Here is a 20,612-nt window from a genome sequence, read left to right as displayed (position 1 = left end):
TCTGTACCTAAAATATCAAGGTGCTTAATAACGGCATCTCTTTCTTCCCAAGACTGCTGCCATGGCATCAGATGTGATGGAAACTCTTGGGAAGCCTGGGCAATACACGCTATTTGCTCCTACCAACGAAGCTTTTGAAAAACTTCCACGTGGAGTCTTAAACAGGATTATGAACGACAAGGTGGCAGCTAAAGGTATTTCTGTAAAGTTGATGTTGTGGAAAAAGAAAAAGAGACAATCCATTTCACAGCTTTGGAAAGCAATAGTTAAGAACATGATATGTCTCTCACCATGTTAGACCATTTGCTGTAAATAAGTGTGACAAAATTGTCCATGTGCAATTATTTTGAATCCAGCTCTGTTCCAGGAGGCATGACAACTGCCTCTAATAAATGAGATAAGTTAGAGTTGCCACATGTTGCGATTTTGCCCAAAAAGCTCAACAACGTTTCTGTCTGGATTGTCACTGTTTGAAATATGGCAACCCTAGAAAAGGAATAAATAGCTGTTGAATCTGCCGTGTTTGTAGGGGAGCCTGGAGTATTGCCCTCCCATTTGCAGCAGCACAACCCAACACATTCTTCAGATTCTTCCTCTTCAAAACTCAGGGCTCATTCCCACTTTTGCTTGACCAGTATTTTGGTCGTATTGTGTACCGATGAATTCCCCAGCTTTTCTCGCTGTTCCGCAGCTGTGCCTTGCGAAAATCCAATTTTACCTGCTGAAATGAACCTTATCGGATGTGCAAAAAAATCCAAAGGGAGATTTTGCTCAGCCAATCTTCAATTCAGCGGGCGAGATCGGATTTCCGCAAGGCACAGCTGTGGAAAAAATGAGAAAAGCTCTCAGAACTGGGGGGGGGGGGAGGTTGTTGGTATACAATACAATCAAAGTCAAGTGAAAGTATGGATGAACCCATTGAGGAGGAGGACCCCCCCATAGGGTGGGAATTTCTGCTACTTATTCTCCTTTCATTACCTTTCTGCAAGTTGTTCCCAAACTATCAGTGTCATCAGTGTCTTGCATCTGCAGCTCATCTCATAAATGTACAGTGGTACCTTGGGTTACATACGCTTCAGGTTACATACGCTTCAGGTTACAGACTCCACTAACCCAGAAATAGTACCTTGGGTTAAGAACTTTGCTTCAGGATGAGAACAGAAGTTGTGCTCCGGCGGCGGCAGGAGGCCCCATTAGCTAAAGTGGTGCTTCAGGTTAAGAACAGTTTCAGGTTAAGAATGGACCTCTGGAACGAATTAAGTACTTAACCCGAGGTACCACTGTATTTCCATTAGCCCATCGCTGCATAATGTGTAAGCCTGTAAGGAGTTTGAAATAAGTTACCAGGTAAATGATGATTCGCTGGAAAAGACCCTGATGTTGGGAAAGATTGAGGGCACAAGGAGAAAGGGAAGACAGAGGATGAGATAGTTGGACAGTGTTCTCGAAGCTACCAGCATGAGTTTGACCAAACTGCGGGAGGCAGGGGAAGACAGAAGTGCCTGCCGTGCTCTGGTCCAGGGGGTCACGAAGAGTCGGACACGACTAAACGACTAAACAACAAACAACAACAAATGATGATTGGATGGGTGGCTTCTCCTTGTCTTCCCACATCTTTTCTAACATTATGGGTATCTGAAAAACTGTACCTAGAACACATGTGGTCAGCTTCAGCTTACTTAGAAAGACAACCTTTCATACATGCCCTTTTAAGGAAAATAATAGCAGCAATGAGACATTAATGTTCACAACAGCTTCAGCTCTTGAATATGCCTTATGTATCATTATGCTTTGAGCAGATGAAACTGAGAAAGCTGTAACAGCACCTTTCAGTGTAATTCGTGCGACCGCTGAGGATACAAAACCTAACCAACTAAGCTCTAGTAAATGAAACTTCCTGCATTTGAAATGTGCTCAGAACTACTCAAATGGTATACTTTTGTATCCCATAAACATTCTATAAAAGAAAAGGGAAGTCCCATTTGAATCTTTACAGCTAATGGTTACTGCAAGTTACAGCTTGCATCTGTTCTTCTCATTAAGAAAGGGCAGTTGATACATAGACAGTGTAGGAGTAAGAATTTTCCCTGCTTCATATGTCAAAGAAAAAAGAAAGGGAGGATCTCGAGGGAGTCGTGCTCAGCTTTAGCAACAGGATATCTGGAAGTGCTCACTAGAAACCATCTCTCAAATGCTATCTTCCTCCTATAAGCTTACGACAATCTCATTTGACTGAAAATAACATTTCTGCTCCAATTGTTTTAATCATGTCATAACCTTCACCTTCCCCTGGCGTCTAACTATGTATGTGTAATTTCTTTGTTTATTTGGTGCAGTTGCATGTTGCCCCATAACACAAAGTTTTCTGGGCAGCTTATAATAATACAGTGGTACCTTGGTTCTCAAACTTAATCCGTTCCAGAAGTCCGTTCCAAAACCAAAACGTTCCAAAACCAAGGCACACTTTCCCATAGACAGTAATGCAAACTGAATTAATCCGTTCCAGACTTTTAAAAACAATCCCTAAAACAGCAATTTAACATGAATTTTACTATCTAACGAGGCCACTGATCCTAAAAATGAAAGCAATAATCAATGTACTGTACTATAAAATAAATAAGACAATATTGTAGATTATAAAAATTAAAATTATTTTTTGTTTCTTACCTGCTCTGATGATAGTCTTTGTTTGGATGGGGGGCTTTTATCCATTTCCACAGTCACACAGTCAATCAATCTGAACTGGGTTCCACACAGTCACAAAAACAATTTACTCGAAAAAGCCTCAAAAACAAAAATGCAAAATTAATAGCAAAAACAAAAGTGCCATACTTAATCAGTTCCAGAAGTTCATTTGACTTCCAAAATGTTCAAAAACCAGGGCACAGCTTCTGATTGGTGCAGGTGCCCCGGAAACAACAGCCAACAGCTGCATCGAATGTTCAGCTTCCGAAAAAAGTTTGAAAACCGAACTTCCGGGTTTTTGGAGTTTGAGAACCAAAGCATTTGAGAACCAAGGCGTTTGAGAACCAAGGTACCACTGTAATAATAATAATAAAACCTTGAAACTAAAAAATAAGCAACTCAGGATCGCAATACCTCAAGGACTGCCTCTCTCCATATGAACAGGCCTTTTCTGCAGTGGCTCCCCATTTGTGGAATGCTCTCCCCAGGGAGGCTCGCCTGGCGCCTTCACCTTTAGGTGCCTGGCAAAAATGTTCCTCTTCAACCAGGCCTTTGGTTGATTGACATCCGATGACCTTTTAAATGAGTTGTGGGAGGGAGAATTATTGGTTTGCTGCTGCTGTTGTTATTTTTACTACAAATTTTATGTTGTGAAGCGCCCTGAGATCTGTGGATGAAGGGTGTTAATTCATATTTAATAAAGAATAATACACCATAGCAGCATTGGGATGCTGGTGGTGCAGTGGGTTAAACCACATAGCCTAGGACTTGCTGATCAGAAGGATGGCAGTTCGAATCCCTGCGACGGGGTGAGCTCCCGTTGTTCGGTCCCTGCTCCTGGCAACCTAGCAGTTCGAAAGCACGTCAGAGTGCAAGTAGATAAATAGGTACCACTCTGGCGGGAAGGTAAACGGTGTTTCTGTGCGCTGTTCTGGTTTGCCAGAAGCGGCTTAGTCATGCTGGCCACATGACCCGGAAGCTGTACGCCGGCTCCCTCGGCCAATAAAGCGAGATGAGCGCCGCAACCGCAGAGTCGGTCACGACTAGACCTAATGGTCAGGGGTCTCTTTACCTTTTTATAGCAGCATTAAAATCAAAACCAAATAAATGCAACAACAAAAAGAGCACAATTGTCCCAAAATTATAAACTCAGAGATCCAGGTTACCTAAGTTGCTTTGAAGGCCTGGGTAAACAGAAAGGTTTGCCTGACCAAAAATATGGTGTCAGGCAAACTTTTCTGAGAAGACAAATCCATACCTGGGGTGAGGCTAACAAAAAGGTTGTATCGCTCATAATTACCTTCCTGACTTAACCAGGAGCAGGATTTCTTAAGCTTCAAGAAGGTACATTTGGAAGGAAGTGGTCTTTCAAGAAACCTGGTATTTCAAGTAAGACATCAGTTTAGAACTCTCTGAGGAGAAAGCAACCTCTCCCAGGAGAATTCTCTAGCAGAGCCATTTCCAAATCAAATTGAGGGGTTTTTGACCATGACCAAAGCACTGTCCCTGATAAAAAAGGAAATTTCTGCTAAGGAAGGGAAACTACAAAGTCAGATGTTTAAGTTAGAGAAGTGCCTTGGCAGTTTACCTAGGCATCAGGTCTAGTTGTTGGTCTGGCTGTCGATTTTATAACTCACTCCAGTTGGTTTTTTACCTCAGAGGGACCATGCGCCTGTGAAAGATTGGCAGGAAAAGTCTGGAAATGCCTTTAGCCTTACCGCTTCTCTCTTAACACCTTTGCCGCATGCCAGCTGAGAACCGTCTTACCGGGAGGGAATTCCCAACTGGCCTGTTAGATCAATTACCCCACTTGGCACCGCAGAAAATGCTGCATAAAAGGGGGGGAAGAGTGAAGCTTTCTTTTCCATGTTATCACAGTGCACCAGAAGCACACTGATATTTTAAAGAAAAAAGAGGGAGTAGCTTCACACTAAAATAGGTAGATGTGGTTGGCGGACAAAATTGATTCTATAGTTACTGACTGACTGGCCACTAGCCTATTTTGTCCATCGAAAAGGAATAAGTTGGGGAGCACAAAGAGAAATGTCACCATTTTTTGGTGTGTGTGTGTTTTTTAGGGCTGCCTCTATTGTGAGGCAGATCTAGGTGTCAATTAGTGTGCTTATTACATTTTTACAATTGCAGGGGGAATTTGAACTTCCTTCCTCAAGTACTAAAATATCTTAGATCATCGCTGTCTTTTAAGTGCACTGTAAATAAAAGTTCAGGTCAAATATTGGTCTCCAATTCACATTTTAAATTTAGGGATCATATTATTTGATTAAGGGCTCATGAGTTTTGCAGTCATGATAGATGTAATAACCTCTTATTATAATCCAGAGCTATTATTATGTTATGATAGTGGCAACGGTTAGAATAGTTTCAACAGCCTTGCTGAGAGACAACCAAGTTTAAAATTCCCTACTATAGGTCTCCCTGTTCAAAGAACCTTATTAGACTGGCTCCCTCACAGTGTTCCAGAAACTGGACGAAGACTTGTTATGCCACACAGGGGCTAGTGGGGTTGCTGCATATTGCTTTCTCCTGTGGCTTCTGCTTTTGAATTCAGATGCTGAGTTCATCATAGTATGTTTGGGCTGTGACAGCTCATTAGGAGAACTGCATTGCTACTTGGGAAACCTGAGGTATGAACGTGTAGGGCATGGGTAGGCAAACTAAGAACCGGGGGCTGGATCCGACCCAATGGCCTTCTCAATCTAGCCCGCGGACTGTTGGGGAATCAGCGTGTTTTTACATGAGTAGAATGTGTCATTTTATTTAAAATGTATCTCTGGGTTATTTGTGGGGCATAGGAATTTGTTCATTTCCCACCCCAAAAAATATAGTCCGGCCCTCACAAGGTCTGAGGGACAGCGGACCGGCCCCCTGCTGAAAAAGTTTGCTGACCCCTAGTGTAGGGTTATTGGCCAAATGCGATTGGGTTTGAGATTCATGCATAACATAGTAGAATCACAGATTCATAGAACTGTAGAGCTGGAAGAGACCCCAAGGATCATCTAGTCCAACCCCCTGCAATGCAGGAATGGCTAAGAGATTGATATGTGAAACCAGCACCGTTCTGGCAGCTCGGTATGAACTGTCTGAAATAAGTGGCAACTTTTGCCTCTCCCTCTGCCCCCCTCCCACAAACAGCAAGTTACTGATTCATGTCACATATTGCCACCAGAGAGATAATGTACAAGGTTGGGTTTTTTTAATGAAACAGTTTAAATGTATGTTCTAAATATCCCTAGCTATATGTGCTATTTAATGGTTTTGCTATTTTTCTGCTCATGATTTTGATTCTAATGTAGGTGTAATAAGTTGCAAGGTACAAAATAAAATTCACAAAGGGCTAAGCCCTTGTCCAAAGGCATATGATGCTTGTAAAAGTCTTGTTCAAGTGCAGTCCACACTCGCTTTTCTAGCTGGAACAACCACATAGCAAATGTTTCAATATGGGTACTACTAAAGGTGTGTGGGAATCTCTCTTTCCCCCTAAATAGTTAAGAACATTTCTAGTGGAAATGAATGTCAAAAGCAAAACTCATTACATTAACTGTTTATAATGGCATTGTATTTTCTAAAACGTATCAGTTTTAGATGGCTGCAGCATCGCCTCAGGTTTCATTTGAGTCCTTTCTGTTCTTCCCCCTGTTTAGCTCTGATGAAGTTCCACATTCTGAATACTCTCCAGTGTTCTGAAGCCATCATGAGTGGAGGTGTCTACGAGACCTTGGAAGGCAATACTGTCGAAGTTGGCTGTGATGGCGAAAGCTTGACAATCAATGGCGTCAAAATGGTGAAGCGAAAAGACATTGTGACAAGCAATGGTGTCATTCATCTAGTAGACCAAGTGCTTATTCCTGACTCCGGTGAGTCTTCTTCTTCTTTGGCGATCACTCGTAGCCGAGTAAGAATGTCTTCCTTAAACACGGTTTTAACAGTGAGTCCATAAGTGACTGTGGAGGCCAATTCTGGATCCTTCCACAGTGGGGACATAGGTTTCTGGGCGGGAGTTGGTCACAGTGAGGGTTTGCCAAGCGTGCCTTCCTCTTAGCACATTTCTCCCTTTCTTCATGAGTTCAAGTGTCTTCAAAGCCCATGACACCTTTGGTAAAGGCTGTTCTCCAACTGGAGCGCTCGCAGGCCAGTGTTTCCCAGTTGTCTGTGTTTATGCTACATTTTTAAAGATTTGCCTTGAGAGTGACACACAGGCGACTTCCAATCCTATGCACTTTCTCTAATAGTAACTGACCCCTGGAATAGATAGGCAGGTAGTCTCAACTAATTGTCTCTTTTGAAGAAGTAACCCATTTATGAACTCTATGGATATTCCTTGTGTATCCTTTTAAAAATATTTGTCTGTTTGGCAAGAGTTTTGGAGCGAAACCTAATGCTTGTCCACCCATTTCTTCTTCAATTTCAGCTAAGCAAGTTATAGAGCTTGCTGGTCCTCAACAAACCACCTTCAAAGACCTGGTGTCTCAGGTTGGCTTGGCCGCAGCTTTAAAGCCAGAGGAGGAATATACCTTGCTAGCTCCAGTGAATGGGGCTTTCTCCGGTAGGTAGACCGACAGACTTGGTGGCACTAAAAATAACTCTTAAGAGATATCTTAAATATCTTCTTCAACAACTTTGTGAGGAAGTCCAACATGAGAGAGTTGAAACTACTTACAATCACTGAAACTGAAATCCCCTTGATAGATTTAGGATGCTCAGACTCTACAAATAAGTCTTGATCAATACAAGAAGATAGCTCTGTGAGACCTGTTGCTGGAAGTCCATGGGACCTCCATGGCTAGGAGTGAGTGCCTGGTAGTTCCAGCTATGGTTGCTTCACTGTCATGGGACGTGGTGGCACTGTGGTCTAAACCACTGAGCCTCTTGGGCTTGCCGATCAGAAGGTCGGCGATTCAAATCCCCACGACAGGGTGAGCTCCTGTTGCTCTGTCCCAGCTCCTGCCAACCTAGCAGTTCAAAAGCATCCCAGTACGAGTAGATAAATAGGTACTGCTGTGGCAGGAAGGTAAACAGCTCTGTGTGCTCTGGTTTCCATCATGGTGTTCTGTTGCACCAGAAGTGGTTTAGTCATGCTGGCCACATGACCCGGAAAGCTGTCTGTGGACAAACGCCAGCTCCCTCAGCCTGAAAGTGAGATGAGTGCTGCAACCCCATAGTTGCCTTTGACTGGACTTCACCATCCAGGGGTCCTTTACCTTTACCTTTCATGGCTTCAGAGGGAGAGGCATTCCTGAGGAGCCAGTCTTATCAACTGCTGGTGGAAGCACAAATGCTGGAGGAGGAGAGTTGTTGCTCTGTTCTTTGATGCACACACATACCGTATTTTTCGCCCTATAGGACGCACTTTTCCCCCTCCAAAAATGAAGGGGAAATGTGTGTGCGTCCTATGGGGCGAATGCAGGCTTTCGCTGAAGCCTGGAGAGCGAGAGGCGTCCGTGCGCACCGACACCTCTCACTCTCCAGGCTCCAGGAAGCTATCCGCAAGCCTTGCGCGCCGGGGGAACTCCCCCCGGGCACGCAAGGCTTGCGGGCAGCAGCCTGCAGCGTGGAGCACGGGGCGCCCTCGGAGGACGCCCGTGCTTCGCGCAGGTGTCCGCAGCCTACCGCCCGGTGGGCAGGGCGCCCTGAAGCAGAGCGCCCCACACGCCGGACAGACATCCGCAGTGTGGGGAGCGCTGCAGGACTTCCCCGCAGGGCTCCCCACGCTGCGGATAGCAGCCTGCTGCCCGGCGCGTGGGGCACCCTGAAGCAGAGCGCCCCTCGCGCCGGGCAGACATCGGCCAGCCCCACAAGCTCGGGGGACAGCGGGGAGGCACAGCGCCTGCAAAATTAATGAATGTTAGAATGATGTTGGACAGAAATTAAGTGGTTACCAGCTGTAATGTAAAGGTTGAACAACAAGCTAAAATAAGTTATATTAAGTTACAATAAGGATTTGCTGAATTAAGAATTTGAACTGGAATACAAAAGGGGGAGGTGAGACGAGGTCCGGGGTATAAGGTAATGGAAATAAGTAATGGGAATTATATTTGTTTTGTTTTGTTTTAATTGTTTATTTTTGCATTTTTGATATTTTTTGTGCATTATTTGTTTTCTGTTGTTTTTCTTTTTGTATTAAATTGGAAAATCTTAATAAATATCTTTTAAAAAAAGGGGGGAGGTGCAGCGCCGCCACCCCAGTATTCCCCAACCTGGTTTTGGGGGGGAAATAAAGGGGGAAAATTCCTTTATTCCCCCCCCAAAAAAAGTAGGTGCGTCCTTTGGGACGAAAAATACGGTATATATGCACCAAGACTGGCCTGGCTGAGTTGTCATTACTACAGCCTGTGAGGACTGTAACAGTTAACTCAAATTCCTGGTATGGAAGTGTCTGGACTTGCTTTAAAAAGTGTAAGAGCAATCCCCCACAATTCCCAATTATGTCTATGACTAAACCATATCCACATCCAAGCTTGGAGCTTGGAGAGGCTCCAGATGGGTACAAATATGGGATAATGAGGCTTGTCTTGACCAAGAGAAAAGACTGTCACTGCATCCCAACCTACTACTGCCATCACTGTGCCAGAGACATAGTTAAAGGACCTGCCTCCACACAGTCTTTCTCCGCACCTATGCATTTATTTGACCACTCAAATAGTTCTTCATGCATCTGAATTCAGTGGAGGACAGTGCATCATGCAAGCTACTGCATGCTTTAAAGGTAAAGGGTAAAGGGACCCCTGACCATTAGGTCCAGTCGTGCCTGACTCTGGGATTGTGGCGCTCATCTCGCTTTATTGGCCGAGGGAGCCGGCGTACAGTTTCTGGGTCATGTGGCCAGCATGACTAAGCCGCTTCTGGCAAACCAGAGCAGCACACGGAAATGCCGTTTACCTTCCCGCTGGAGTGGTACCTATTTATCTACTTTGACGTGCTTTCGAACTGCTAGGTGGGCAGGAGCAGGGACCGAGCAACGGGAGCTCACCCCATCAAGGGGATTTGAACTGCCGACCTTCTGATCGGCAAGCCCTAGGCTCTGTGGTTTAACCCACAGCACCACCCAGGTCCCCACTGCATGTTTTAAAAAGAGCCAATTGTTGTTTTTGGGGTAAATAACAGATATGAAAGAATGAAGCCAAAGCTGAATGGAGGTGAATATCATTTCCCATTATATCTGAGATTGTATGTAAAGCTACATGAACAAAACCTAATTTAGGCATTATGTTCTATCCAAACTGTTAGATGACGTCTTAACTACGGACCAGAGGGTCCTCAGATTGATTCTGCAGAATCACATTTTGAAAGTGAAAATTGGCCTGAATGACCTCTACAATGGACAGTTCTTGGAGACACTGGGAGGAAAGAAGCTCAGAGTATTTGTGTATCGTACAGTAAGTGAATTTTAAAACTCGGGAAACATTTATGACAGCAAAAGATTGCAATGTGTGGGAACTGCTGGAAAAGAGATAGGGTTCTCCACTACACTATTAAGTTACTTCACTGCGCCTTATTAAAAAAAAGAATTCATGTAATTCTTGGACCCCAGAGTTAAATCTGGAATCCTTGCTAAACCATCTCCAACAATTCTATAGTTAAATATGTGACTGTGCTAGGAACCTGGCAGGTACCGGTTTTGAAAGGTATTCTTTACACAGTACAGTCGTACCTTGGAAGTCAAACGGAATCCATTTTGAAGTCCGTTCAACTTCCAAAACATTCGAAAAACAAAGTGCGGCTTCTGATTGGCTGCAAGAAGCTCCTGCAGCCAACTGGCAGCCGTGGAAGCCCTGTTGAACATTCAGCTTCCAAACATCATTTGAAAACCGGAACACTCACTTCGATCGTTCGGGAGCCAATTTGTTCAGGAGCCAAGGCATTCAAGATCTATATGACTGTATAGTTTTCAATATTTACAGTTGGAGAGAGCCAATGCCCTTTGTGAATAAGAGTAAATTATGTTGCCCCGTTTTAACAGAAATTGGATTTTACCATGGAAATCCAGTAGCCAAAGTTGCCCAGTGATTTTCCCTGCTCTGCTTATGTTCTTAGTGTTCCTTTGATTTAAAGTGGGGCAGGAACAAGCTCTAAAGAGCCAGGATCTGAAATGTATTTCTTCTGTATCTGAAGATAAATCTTATAATGAGTCCATTGTTTCATCTCCCCAGTGTTTCTGGTTAGCAATCTTGTCCATGAGCTTTTGGCAGTGTGTGGCCTTTGGGAAAGAAGGATTGTATACGGTTTTACAGAGAGGTGTAGTGAATTATTCACAGTTGTGCTTTTTAATGATGTCTAGCTGGGAGATTGACAGCAGCTGGGAAAATGCATGATTTAAAGCAAGAATCTTGGGACCCACGACCCACTTTTAACCCCAAAATGCATTTGGGGGCCCATTTCTTAGTCTTTTACCATATATTTGCATTTGGGGACCCATTTCTTAGTCTTTTACCATATATTTGCATAGTGGTAGTGCTATGTGTGAGAGCCAGTGTGGTGTAGTGGTTAAGAGTGGTAGACTCGTAATCTGGGGAACCAGGTTCGCGTCTCCGCTCCTCCACATGCAGCTGCTGGGTCTCTCAGCCTCACTCACCTCACAGAGTGTTTGTTGTGGGGGAGGAAGGGAAAGGAGAATGCTAGCCGCTTTGAGACTCCTTCGGGTAGTGATAAAGCGGGATATCAAATCCAAACTCTTCTTCTTCTTCTCCTGTTGTGCCCCACCTTGGACAGGCTGTGTCTTGCTAGTGGGTCCCAATCCACCAGTTGAAGACCAGTGATTTAACAAATTAGAAGAATAAGATTGGAAGGCAGTTCCATGTGTTGAGTACATCAATGGAAAAAAAATGATTTCAGAGAGCAAGAGTTAATGCCAGCAATCAAATTGACTTGTTGGAAAGGTGACTAGTGAGCCCAATGCTCCTGAGAATCTGAGAACTGAGGCTTTAAACTTGGAAATGGGTTGCCATTAGGGAAGGGGAAGAAACATGATTCATCTTACATTTAAAGGCCAGCCTACCTTACTAGCTGTTTCCCAAACAATACATGAGGCAAAGTAGAGTAATCCTTAAAAATTCACACTTTTATGAATTTTGCAGTATAGTTCTCCAGCTGAGTAATGTCAAAAACATGTATGCTAGGCTAACGTTGGGTATACAAAAGTATGCATTAAGAGAATTGTTATGCAAAAAAAATGTGTATATTTGGGGAAATTGCATACAATAATGTGTATGTTAGGAGTTCTTCACACTGAAATTCTGGTGTACAGTGGTATCTCAGGTTACAAACGCTTCAGGTTACAAACACTTCAGGTTACAGACTCTGCTAACCTGGAAGTAGTATTAAGTTAAGAACTTAACTTCAGGATGAGAACAGAAATTGTGCAGCAGTGGCGCGGCGGCAGTGGGAGGCCCCATTAGCTAAAGTGGTGCTTCAGGTTAAGAACAGTTTCAGGTTAAGAACGGACCTCCAGAACGAATAAAGTACGTAACCAGAGGTACTACTGTATTTTCATGTGGATAATAATAATCACAGACTGATGGGGAAATCAGTAAGAACTGAATTTAAGATTGGAAAAATGAGAACTTGTAAAATTTGCCCATCTCTAGTGGCCTAGCCTGAACCATGAGAGCTGTTCCTTTGCTAGTTGTACTTTAAAGAACGGTACCGAAAGCGAAATCTTTCCAGATTCAGTTTCTCCCATCAATCCAAGTGTTTGATGGGAAAGGCTATCTGGGGAGAAAGTGAGCCTTAAAAGGGAAGGAGATCTTTCAGGATATCTCAACCCTGGGAGTAATCTGAGCCAGAGTGCAAAATTTGGGTTCTGAGAATGTTTGAAGACCATTTAGATACTTTTAAAACTGTTTCCTGTTTCTGCCTTGGATTTCTTCATATCCATCCAGCGTAGCTTGTAAACACATTTGGGGAGAACGGTATATTTCAAATACAAACAAATGGCTGGCTTTAAGTAAAAAAAAATTTAAAACATTTCTGTGGTTTCTCCATAGCCACAGTAGGAAAATGTTCCTTCACATTCGCTCCCCTTCTTCCCTTGAAAAGTTGCACAAGAGCTCAAAGTTTTGTGGACCAAAGCAAACTTCTTGGTCCCATGCACACATGATCAGTAAGAGATTCTCTTTCCACTCCATCCATCTAGAAAAAAGCTGTGCCATTCGTTGCTATACTGCACATTTTGTACAGCCAGCAGGGAACATTGGTTCCTGAAAAGAGCAGAAATTAAGCACCCGCAAGAGAACTGGGTGAACTACATTTTATATAGCACAAAAGTTTGGAGAAGTTGCATAATCCAGAGCTTGTTTAATATGTTTACCCACAAGGCTGCATTTTGTGATACTTCTGTTTATTTTTTCATTACTAGGCTGTATGTGTTGAGAATTCATGCATGGTTCGAGGAAGCAAAGAGGGAAGAAATGGATTTATCCACATTTTCAGGGAATTAATTGATCCAGCAGAGAAAACTCTACATGAAGTATTGAGATCGGATAAACGATTCAGGTAAACTATGATTTTTAACCGTATCAAAACTCCCTCCCCCCCCCCAGCAAACTAAACAGAAAGATGAGATTTCAGTTATACACGCTGATACTGAGTGATGTTGAGAATCATTCTTTTAAAAATTCCCACCCTCAGTTTAACTGTTGTTGTTGTTTTAGGCTTGGAGTGAAAATGATCTAAAAGGACAATAAAATCCATAAAGTATCGTGAGTGGATGACTCTTGTCACCAGTTTTAGTGAATAGCCTGCCATCTGTAATTAGAGGTTTGGGGGATCATAAAATGAAACGATTATTTTAATACTTAGTAATTTAAAAAGCAAACAGTGGCTCATAAGTCCACAATGAAATTTTAAAAGAAAAGCTGGGGCTAGATCCCAGGGAATCCTCCAAACCTTTCAGACAATAGATAGATGATAGATAGGTGATAGATAGATGATAGATAGATAGATGATAGATAGATGATAGATAGATAGATGATAGATAGATGATAGATGATAGATAGATAGATAGATAGATAGATAGATAGATGATAGATAGTTAGATAGATAGATGATAGATGATAAATTCAGTGTTTCCCAACCTTGTGCCTCCAGATGTTTTTGGCCTACAACTCCCATCATCCCTAGCTAGCAAGACCAGTGGTCAGGGATGATGGGAGTTGTAGGCCAAAAACATCTGGAGGCACAAGGTTGGGAAACACTGAAATAGATGATAGATGATAGATAGATGATAGATGATGATAGATAGATAGATAGATAGATAGATAGATAGATAGATAGATGATAGATAGATAGATGATAGATAGATAGATAGATAGATAGATAGATAGATAGATAGAGATAGATAGATAGATAGATAGATAGATAGATAGATAGACAGACAGATAGACAGATAGATAGATGATAGAATCTTTATTTGCATCAGCCACAAGCCATAGCAAAGGAATCAAATACAATAAAGTTCAGACCACAGTTGGAAGGGAGAATTCCAGTTCTAATGCTGTATTGATAGGAGAAGCAGCATCTGTGCCAATTTTCCTTTTGAGTAGCGCAAAGATACAGGAACTGTCTTGGTACTTGCATTTTGGAGTTCTAAATATATACTACCTCTAAATGTACTTTGGCAGATATATTGCATATGCATGCGAATGTCAACTATTATCATGATCAAGTCCACGAAGCTGGAGGCAAGACTGCAAAATATTTTTTAAAAAAACAACAACTATAATGTTCTCCAGGAAAAAAATCTGACTAGGAGAATGAATCATTTATTGCTTTCCACATTTTCCAGCCAGAAATGTCGGAGGGTATATCAGAAAAAGAGAGTACTATATTTTCACCGCCTTGCTGTTTGTATCTTCTTGCTGGTTGCTCCTATCCCAGCATGCTTGTGGTGCTTTTTCTTTCTTTAAATTCAAGGAAAAGAGGGAAAAGATGAAAAGCAGCAGCCTTGCTGTTTATGTCTGAAACATCCCAGTAGAATTCAGTCACGTACATTGCCTAAATATAGCCAATATAGCACCTTCTAGATGTTGTTGGACTATCACTACCAGAATCCCTGAAAGTTGGTCATTCTGGCAGGGCCCGATGGGAATTGGAGTCCTACAACAAACTGAGGACACCATATTGGTGACCTCCCATCTGGACTGCTGTAATGAGCTGTATGTGTGGCTGCCTTTGAAGATGGTCTGGAGCTGGAGCTAATGTGGAATGTGGTTTCTATACTGGTAATGGAGGCAGAACAAAGGGACGTGTCACCAGACCTGAATGTATTGCACTGACTGCCAGTGAGCTACTGGGTTCAATTCAAGGGGTTATTATTAGCATAAAGGTAAAGGACCCCTGACAGTTAAGTCCAGTCGCAAACAACTCTGGAGTTGCAGCGCTCATCTCGCTTTACTGGCCGAGGGAGCTGGTGTTTGTCTGGATTTATCTGGGTCATGTGGCCAGCATGACTAAGCCGCTTTCTGGCGAACCAGAGCAGCACACGTAAACACCGTTTACCTTCCCGCCGGAGCGGTACCTATTTATCTACTTGCACTTTGACGTGCTTTCGAACTGCTAGGTGAACAGGAGCAGGGACAGAGCACCAGAAGCTCACCCCGTCGCAGGGATTCGAACCGCCGACCTTCCGATCGGCAAGCCCTAGGCTCAGTGGTTTAGACCACAGCACCACCCACACCCCTTATTATTAGCATACAGAGCTCTAAATGTTTTGGGACTCAAGCAGCAACTTACCTAGTGTCAACCATCTCAGACCCTACAATTGGCAGGTGGTTCCTTGGTGGCGTTGCCACCACCGGGAGCTTCCTAGTTGGCGTTGACCCATGACAGGACTTTCTTGTGGCAATTCCCCGTTTGTGGAATACCATTCCTGGTGAAGTACGCCTTGTTTCCTTCATTACTGACTTCCAGGAGGAATTCAGAAATATCACTGTTTATCCAGGCATTGATGGCTGAAAGACAGTGTTCCTGGCAATCCCTGAAATCACTAGTTGCGTGAATAGGTTTTTAATAATAATAATAATAATAATAATAATAATAATAATAATAAATTTATTTATACCCTGCCCCATCTGGCTGGGCTTCCCCACTCTGGGCGGCTTCCAACAAAATATTAAAATACAGTAATGCATCAAACATTGAAAGGTTCCCTAACCAGTTGTAAACTGTTCTGAAAATGTTTTTGAAATATTTTAAACTTGGTTTTAGATATTTTTGCAGTCTTTTAACGCTTTTAAAAGATCATGATGGTGAATATGATGATGACTGATGAGTTTGCCACCCTTCACTCCTTCATAATATGAATCTGTCTTTAGGGACACTCTTCTGCCTGTGAACACCTTCATCTCAAACAATAGGACAATCTTCATGCAGAAACTGGGCAGTTGTTAATTGTTTTGTGCTCTCTTTTCTTCCTCAGCACATTCCTCAGCCTAGTGGAAGCAGCAGACTTAGAAGAGGTTCTTTCTCAACCTGGTGACTGGACCTTGTTTGTCCCAACTAATGATGCTTTCAAAGGCTTGACTGAGCAGGAGAAACAGACCCTGATAAGTAAGTAGGTCACAAAAAGAAGATCATGGAGCCGTGGCTTCTCTGCAGTAGTCCTTTTCAATGTTGTGAGCAGTGCTGGATTTACGTATAAGCTAAACAAGCTATAGCTTAGGGCTCCACTCTCTTGGGGGGCCCGAAAAAAAATTAAAGGGGAAAAACACTGGATGTACATTTCCAAAATATAAGATAAAAAAATAAACTAAAACCTACATACAGCAACAGTGTTTTGTGTTGTGTAGGCTCCTATGATGTAAGTGGTGGGCCCCGCCTGCTAGCTTGCTCCCTAAAATATCACTGGTTTGCTCATTAATATATATAGGGTGGTATTTCACTATTAACATACTTCTTCTTAATTGTGTTTCAGTTCAACAATTACTTGATAAAATACATATTATGTGCAAATGGCTTTAGATACCTATTACGTCCATAAATTACCATATAGCATATATTCAACAACAAAAAACCAGCGACAATTTGTTGTTGACTAAGGACAGCTGGACATATAAAGGGCCCCATTACCTCCAGTAGTTTAGGACATCATCAAACCTAAATCCAGCCCTGGTTGTGAGAGATGCTGTGTGATTTCTCTTGGCCACTTTAGCTTCCCGAAGTCTCTAGGACTGAAAAGAGGAAGACACCTCTTTATTCTACCAAGTTCTATAGCAGCTGTGGTTGTCTATTGCAGAATAAAACAACAAAGCTCCTGTTTGGACATTTTGATACTAACCATTAAGCCTTTACAATACAATACGAATCTTTACTGCATTCATAGACCAGAATTTAAGCCTTTAAAGATCCTTGACTGTTCTTGGAAAAACTTCCACTTCCTACAGACAAAGTGTATTCAATTAATAAGTGGATATTTTCTGAGAATACACGCTTCTGACAGACACAGCAGGAGTAGACAGAATATGCATTTTTAAAAACCAGGCAGAGTACACAGCAGAGGATTCCAATACACATGCAATCATGCTGAATTGGAAGGGAATCAAAAAAACAATGACAGTGAGCCAGGCAGATTTACGACCTTAAGCTTGAAGATCGAGAACAGTGATGAGAAAGGAGTGGTGGTGAAAAGTTTATGAAAAGATCCACATTGAAGACTGCTTGTGAGTGATCACATGCATGGTGGGAGATGATGATGATGATAATTTATTATTTGTATCCCGCCCATCTGGCTGGGTTTCCCCAGCCTCTCTGGGAGGCTCCCAACAGAACATTAAAAACACAGTAAAAGATCAGGGCTGCTTTCAGATGTCTTCTAAAAGTCAGATAGTTGTTTATTTCCTTGACATCTGATGGGAGGATGTTCCACAGGGCGGGCGCCACTACCGAGAAGGTCCTCTGCCTGGTTGGCGCATGAACATTAAATGAACTTCATCACCATACCTACTCCTGAATGATTTGTTGTTGTTGTTTAGTCGTTTAGTCGTGTCGGACTCTTTGTGACCCCATGGACCAGAGCACTCCTGTATTCCACTGCCTCCCGCAGTTTGGTCAGACTCATGTTGGTAGCTTCGAGAACACTGTCCAACCATCTCGTCCTCTGTCATCCCCTTCTCCTTGTGCCCTACATCTTTCCCAACATCAGGGTCTTTTCCAGGGAGTCTTCTCTTCTCATGAGGTGGCCAAAGTATTGGAGCCTCAGCTTCAGGATCTGTCCTTCCAGTGAGTACTCAGGGCTCATTTCCTTAAGAATGGATAGGTTTGATCTTCTTGTAGTCCATGGGACTCTCAAGAGTCTCCTCCAGCACCATAATTCAAAAGCATCAATTCTTCAGTGATCAGCCTTCTTTATGGTCCGGCTCTCACTTCCATACATCACTACTGGGGAAACCATAGCTTTAACTATGCAGACCTTTGTCAGCAAGGTGATGTCTCTGCTTTTAAGATGCTGTCTAGGTGTGTCATTGCTTTTCTCCCAAGAAGCAGGCGTCTTTTAATTTCCTGACAGCTGTCACCATCTGCAGTGATCATGGAATCCAAGAAAGCAAAATCTCTCACTGCCTCCATTTCTTCCCCTTCTATTTGCCAGGAGGTGATGGGACCAGTGGCCATGATCTTAGTATTTTTGATGTTGAGCTTCAGACCATATTTTGCACTCTCCTCTTTCACCCTCATCAAAAGGTTCTTTAATTCCTCCTCACTTTCTGCCATGAAGATTGTGTCATCAGCATATCTGAGTTTGTTTATATTTCTACCTGAAGTCTTAATTCTGGCTTGGGATTCATCCAGTCCAGCCTTTTGCATGATGAATTCTGCATATAAGTTAAATAACCAGGGAGACAATATACAGCCTTGTTGTACTCCTTTCCCAATTTTGAGCCAATCAGTTATTCCATATCCAGTTGATACCCGTGTTGAATTTCAGGGGCCTGTGAATAAGATATACACAAACTGTTGAAATAAACAAATCAATAATACACTAAAATCCAGCCCTAGTTGATAATCTCTTGGATTATTCACAGTCTACTATGCTTTCTATGAAACTCTGAACACTACTAGAGGCAACAACCTTGTTACTGTGTATTTATTTTATTTTTACTTTTTCAAGGGTGAATGAACCCCTGGTCTTGTCAGAGGTTCTTGATCCCAGCTCAACTCTCTGATTTTCCTTGTGGATGTGGGGGGGGGAAAACCAGATCTTGAATTTAGGGCATTTTGTTCCGGGATAAGGGATTAAAAGGTAAACAGGTTCTCTGTAGCACAAAAAATAAAATAAAAATAAACAGCTCCCCTGTAGGAAACTTTACTAGCCAGTGGAAAGGCTTGGTGAATCATTGATCCAACCGTACTTACGTCCATCACTGATTTTCTTCCACAGGGGACCAAAATGCTCTCAGGAATATTCTGCTTTATCACTTAACTCGAGGAGTTTTCATTGGAAGCGGATTTGAACCTCGTGTGACCAACATCCTCAAAACTATCCAAGGCGGCAAATTGTACTTGAAAGTGGTGAGTATTGACAGTAACCTTTCGACAAGAATGATTAACCCTGTAATTTAAGTTGAAGGGCGGAGACAGTATTCTGAGAGATGTGCGAAACCTGCCAAGAAATTTCTCTGATTTTGTCAGACCTCTTTTGGCTTTTCTTGTAGTCCCTAAAGTGTTTTGCCAGAAGAGGATTTTCTAACATTGCCTTACTATGTGTATTCCACTATATAAGATACTAGACATTATAATAATATTTCAGCTGTTTGGAAATGTATTCTCTCTTTTTGTTGTTTACCTTTATTATTTAACCCTTAGGTGAATGACACTCTTCTGGTGAATGATTTAAAAGCAAAGGAATCTGACCTCATGGCGACCAATGGTGTGATTCATGTCATTGACAAGCTCCTGTATCCCGCAGGTGGGTTGTGGATTATTGTAATGTACTCACCCGTGTTCCCTAGACCATTCATGCACTGTTTTCCAATCAAAAGGGAAGCAGGTTTTCTGTAGCATCTGACCATTTGGTAAATTGATTCAGTCATCTGCACAAATCTCACCTGATGGTAGATGAATGAACATTATACTCGTCTCCTATCTGAGTGGTGCCCCAGAAAAGCTTTGCTGTCGCCTATGTTATGGTATTTTTTGCACACAAAGAGTTTTTCTATTTCCCAGGCTTTTTATTCTTAAATATTTTAGCAGTTTTCACACTATTGTACTGATATAGTTCTCTGCTGCTAATTATATTTTAGTTCTTCTTTAGAGCTGGCTTTCTTTTGCTTTTGAGTTCTGTTTCATGTTGCATTTTATGGTTTTAATTTTTACTTAAAAATTACCCAGAGATGGTAATTTAGACGGTATAGAGTTGGTATATAAATATAGAAAAGAAATAAATGAAGCATTTAGCTCTCTGGGACAGAAGTACTTGAAAAACACAATATTTATGTTTATAATTACTCTGAGGAAAGGTGGTGCATTTGAGAACTTTACAATCCCTTTCTCCTGTTTGCCAATTCAAGTTATTCATATATAGGGCATAGCCAAAACATTTTACTGACTTTCCATTTTGAACAAACCAGAGTATTGCTTAGGATTTTCTCTCTGTGTTAAAATTATCTTTGTCTCACCATCCTTTTTTATTTTTTTATTTATAAACAAAAACATAGATGTACCTGTTGGAAATGACCAGCTCCTCACAATTCTGAAAAAATTGATTAAGTACATCCAGCTCAAGGTATGTTCTATAGATTGTAATTTGTGATAACACATAGAGCCAAATCTGAATCACACCAGTGGGTTAATTTCCACTGCTTTTTGTCCATGAGGCCAGAAAATACGTTTGTCATAGAATAGCAATGTCAGTGAGATGTGGGGCAGTTAACCACCCAACAGATGCCCAAAGCAGAGACACATCAATAACTCCTATCCCA

General features: G+C 42.2%; 1 protein-coding gene across 31 annotated transcripts in view; it reads left to right on the top strand.

The window, feature by feature from the left end:
• Nucleotides 1-20,612, top strand: part of POSTN (periostin) — a 52,269-nt gene that overhangs the window by 13,811 nt on the left and 17,846 nt on the right. For all 31 annotated transcript variants that reach the window (XM_083718718.1, XM_083718709.1, XM_083718714.1 and 28 more), the window contains exons 7-15: nucleotides 53-194; nucleotides 6,348-6,560; nucleotides 7,115-7,249; nucleotides 9,931-10,079; nucleotides 13,058-13,194; nucleotides 16,118-16,248; nucleotides 19,073-19,203; nucleotides 19,498-19,600; nucleotides 20,349-20,416. In XM_083718718.1, the coding sequence (XP_083574844.1) occupies nucleotides 53-194; nucleotides 6,348-6,560; nucleotides 7,115-7,249; nucleotides 9,931-10,079; nucleotides 13,058-13,194; nucleotides 16,118-16,248; nucleotides 19,073-19,203; nucleotides 19,498-19,600; nucleotides 20,349-20,416 (1,209 nt within the window). The remainder of the gene's footprint in view (nucleotides 1-52; nucleotides 195-6,347; nucleotides 6,561-7,114; nucleotides 7,250-9,930; nucleotides 10,080-13,057; nucleotides 13,195-16,117; nucleotides 16,249-19,072; nucleotides 19,204-19,497; nucleotides 19,601-20,348; nucleotides 20,417-20,612) is intronic.

This window comes from Podarcis gaigeae (assembly GCF_964106915.1).
Source record: "Podarcis gaigeae genome assembly, chromosome: 17".
Lineage (NCBI taxonomy): Eukaryota > Metazoa > Chordata > Lepidosauria > Squamata > Lacertidae > Podarcis > Podarcis gaigeae.
The sequence above is the reverse complement of the archived record's forward strand: the minus strand, read 5'-3'. Positions and strand labels throughout refer to the sequence as shown.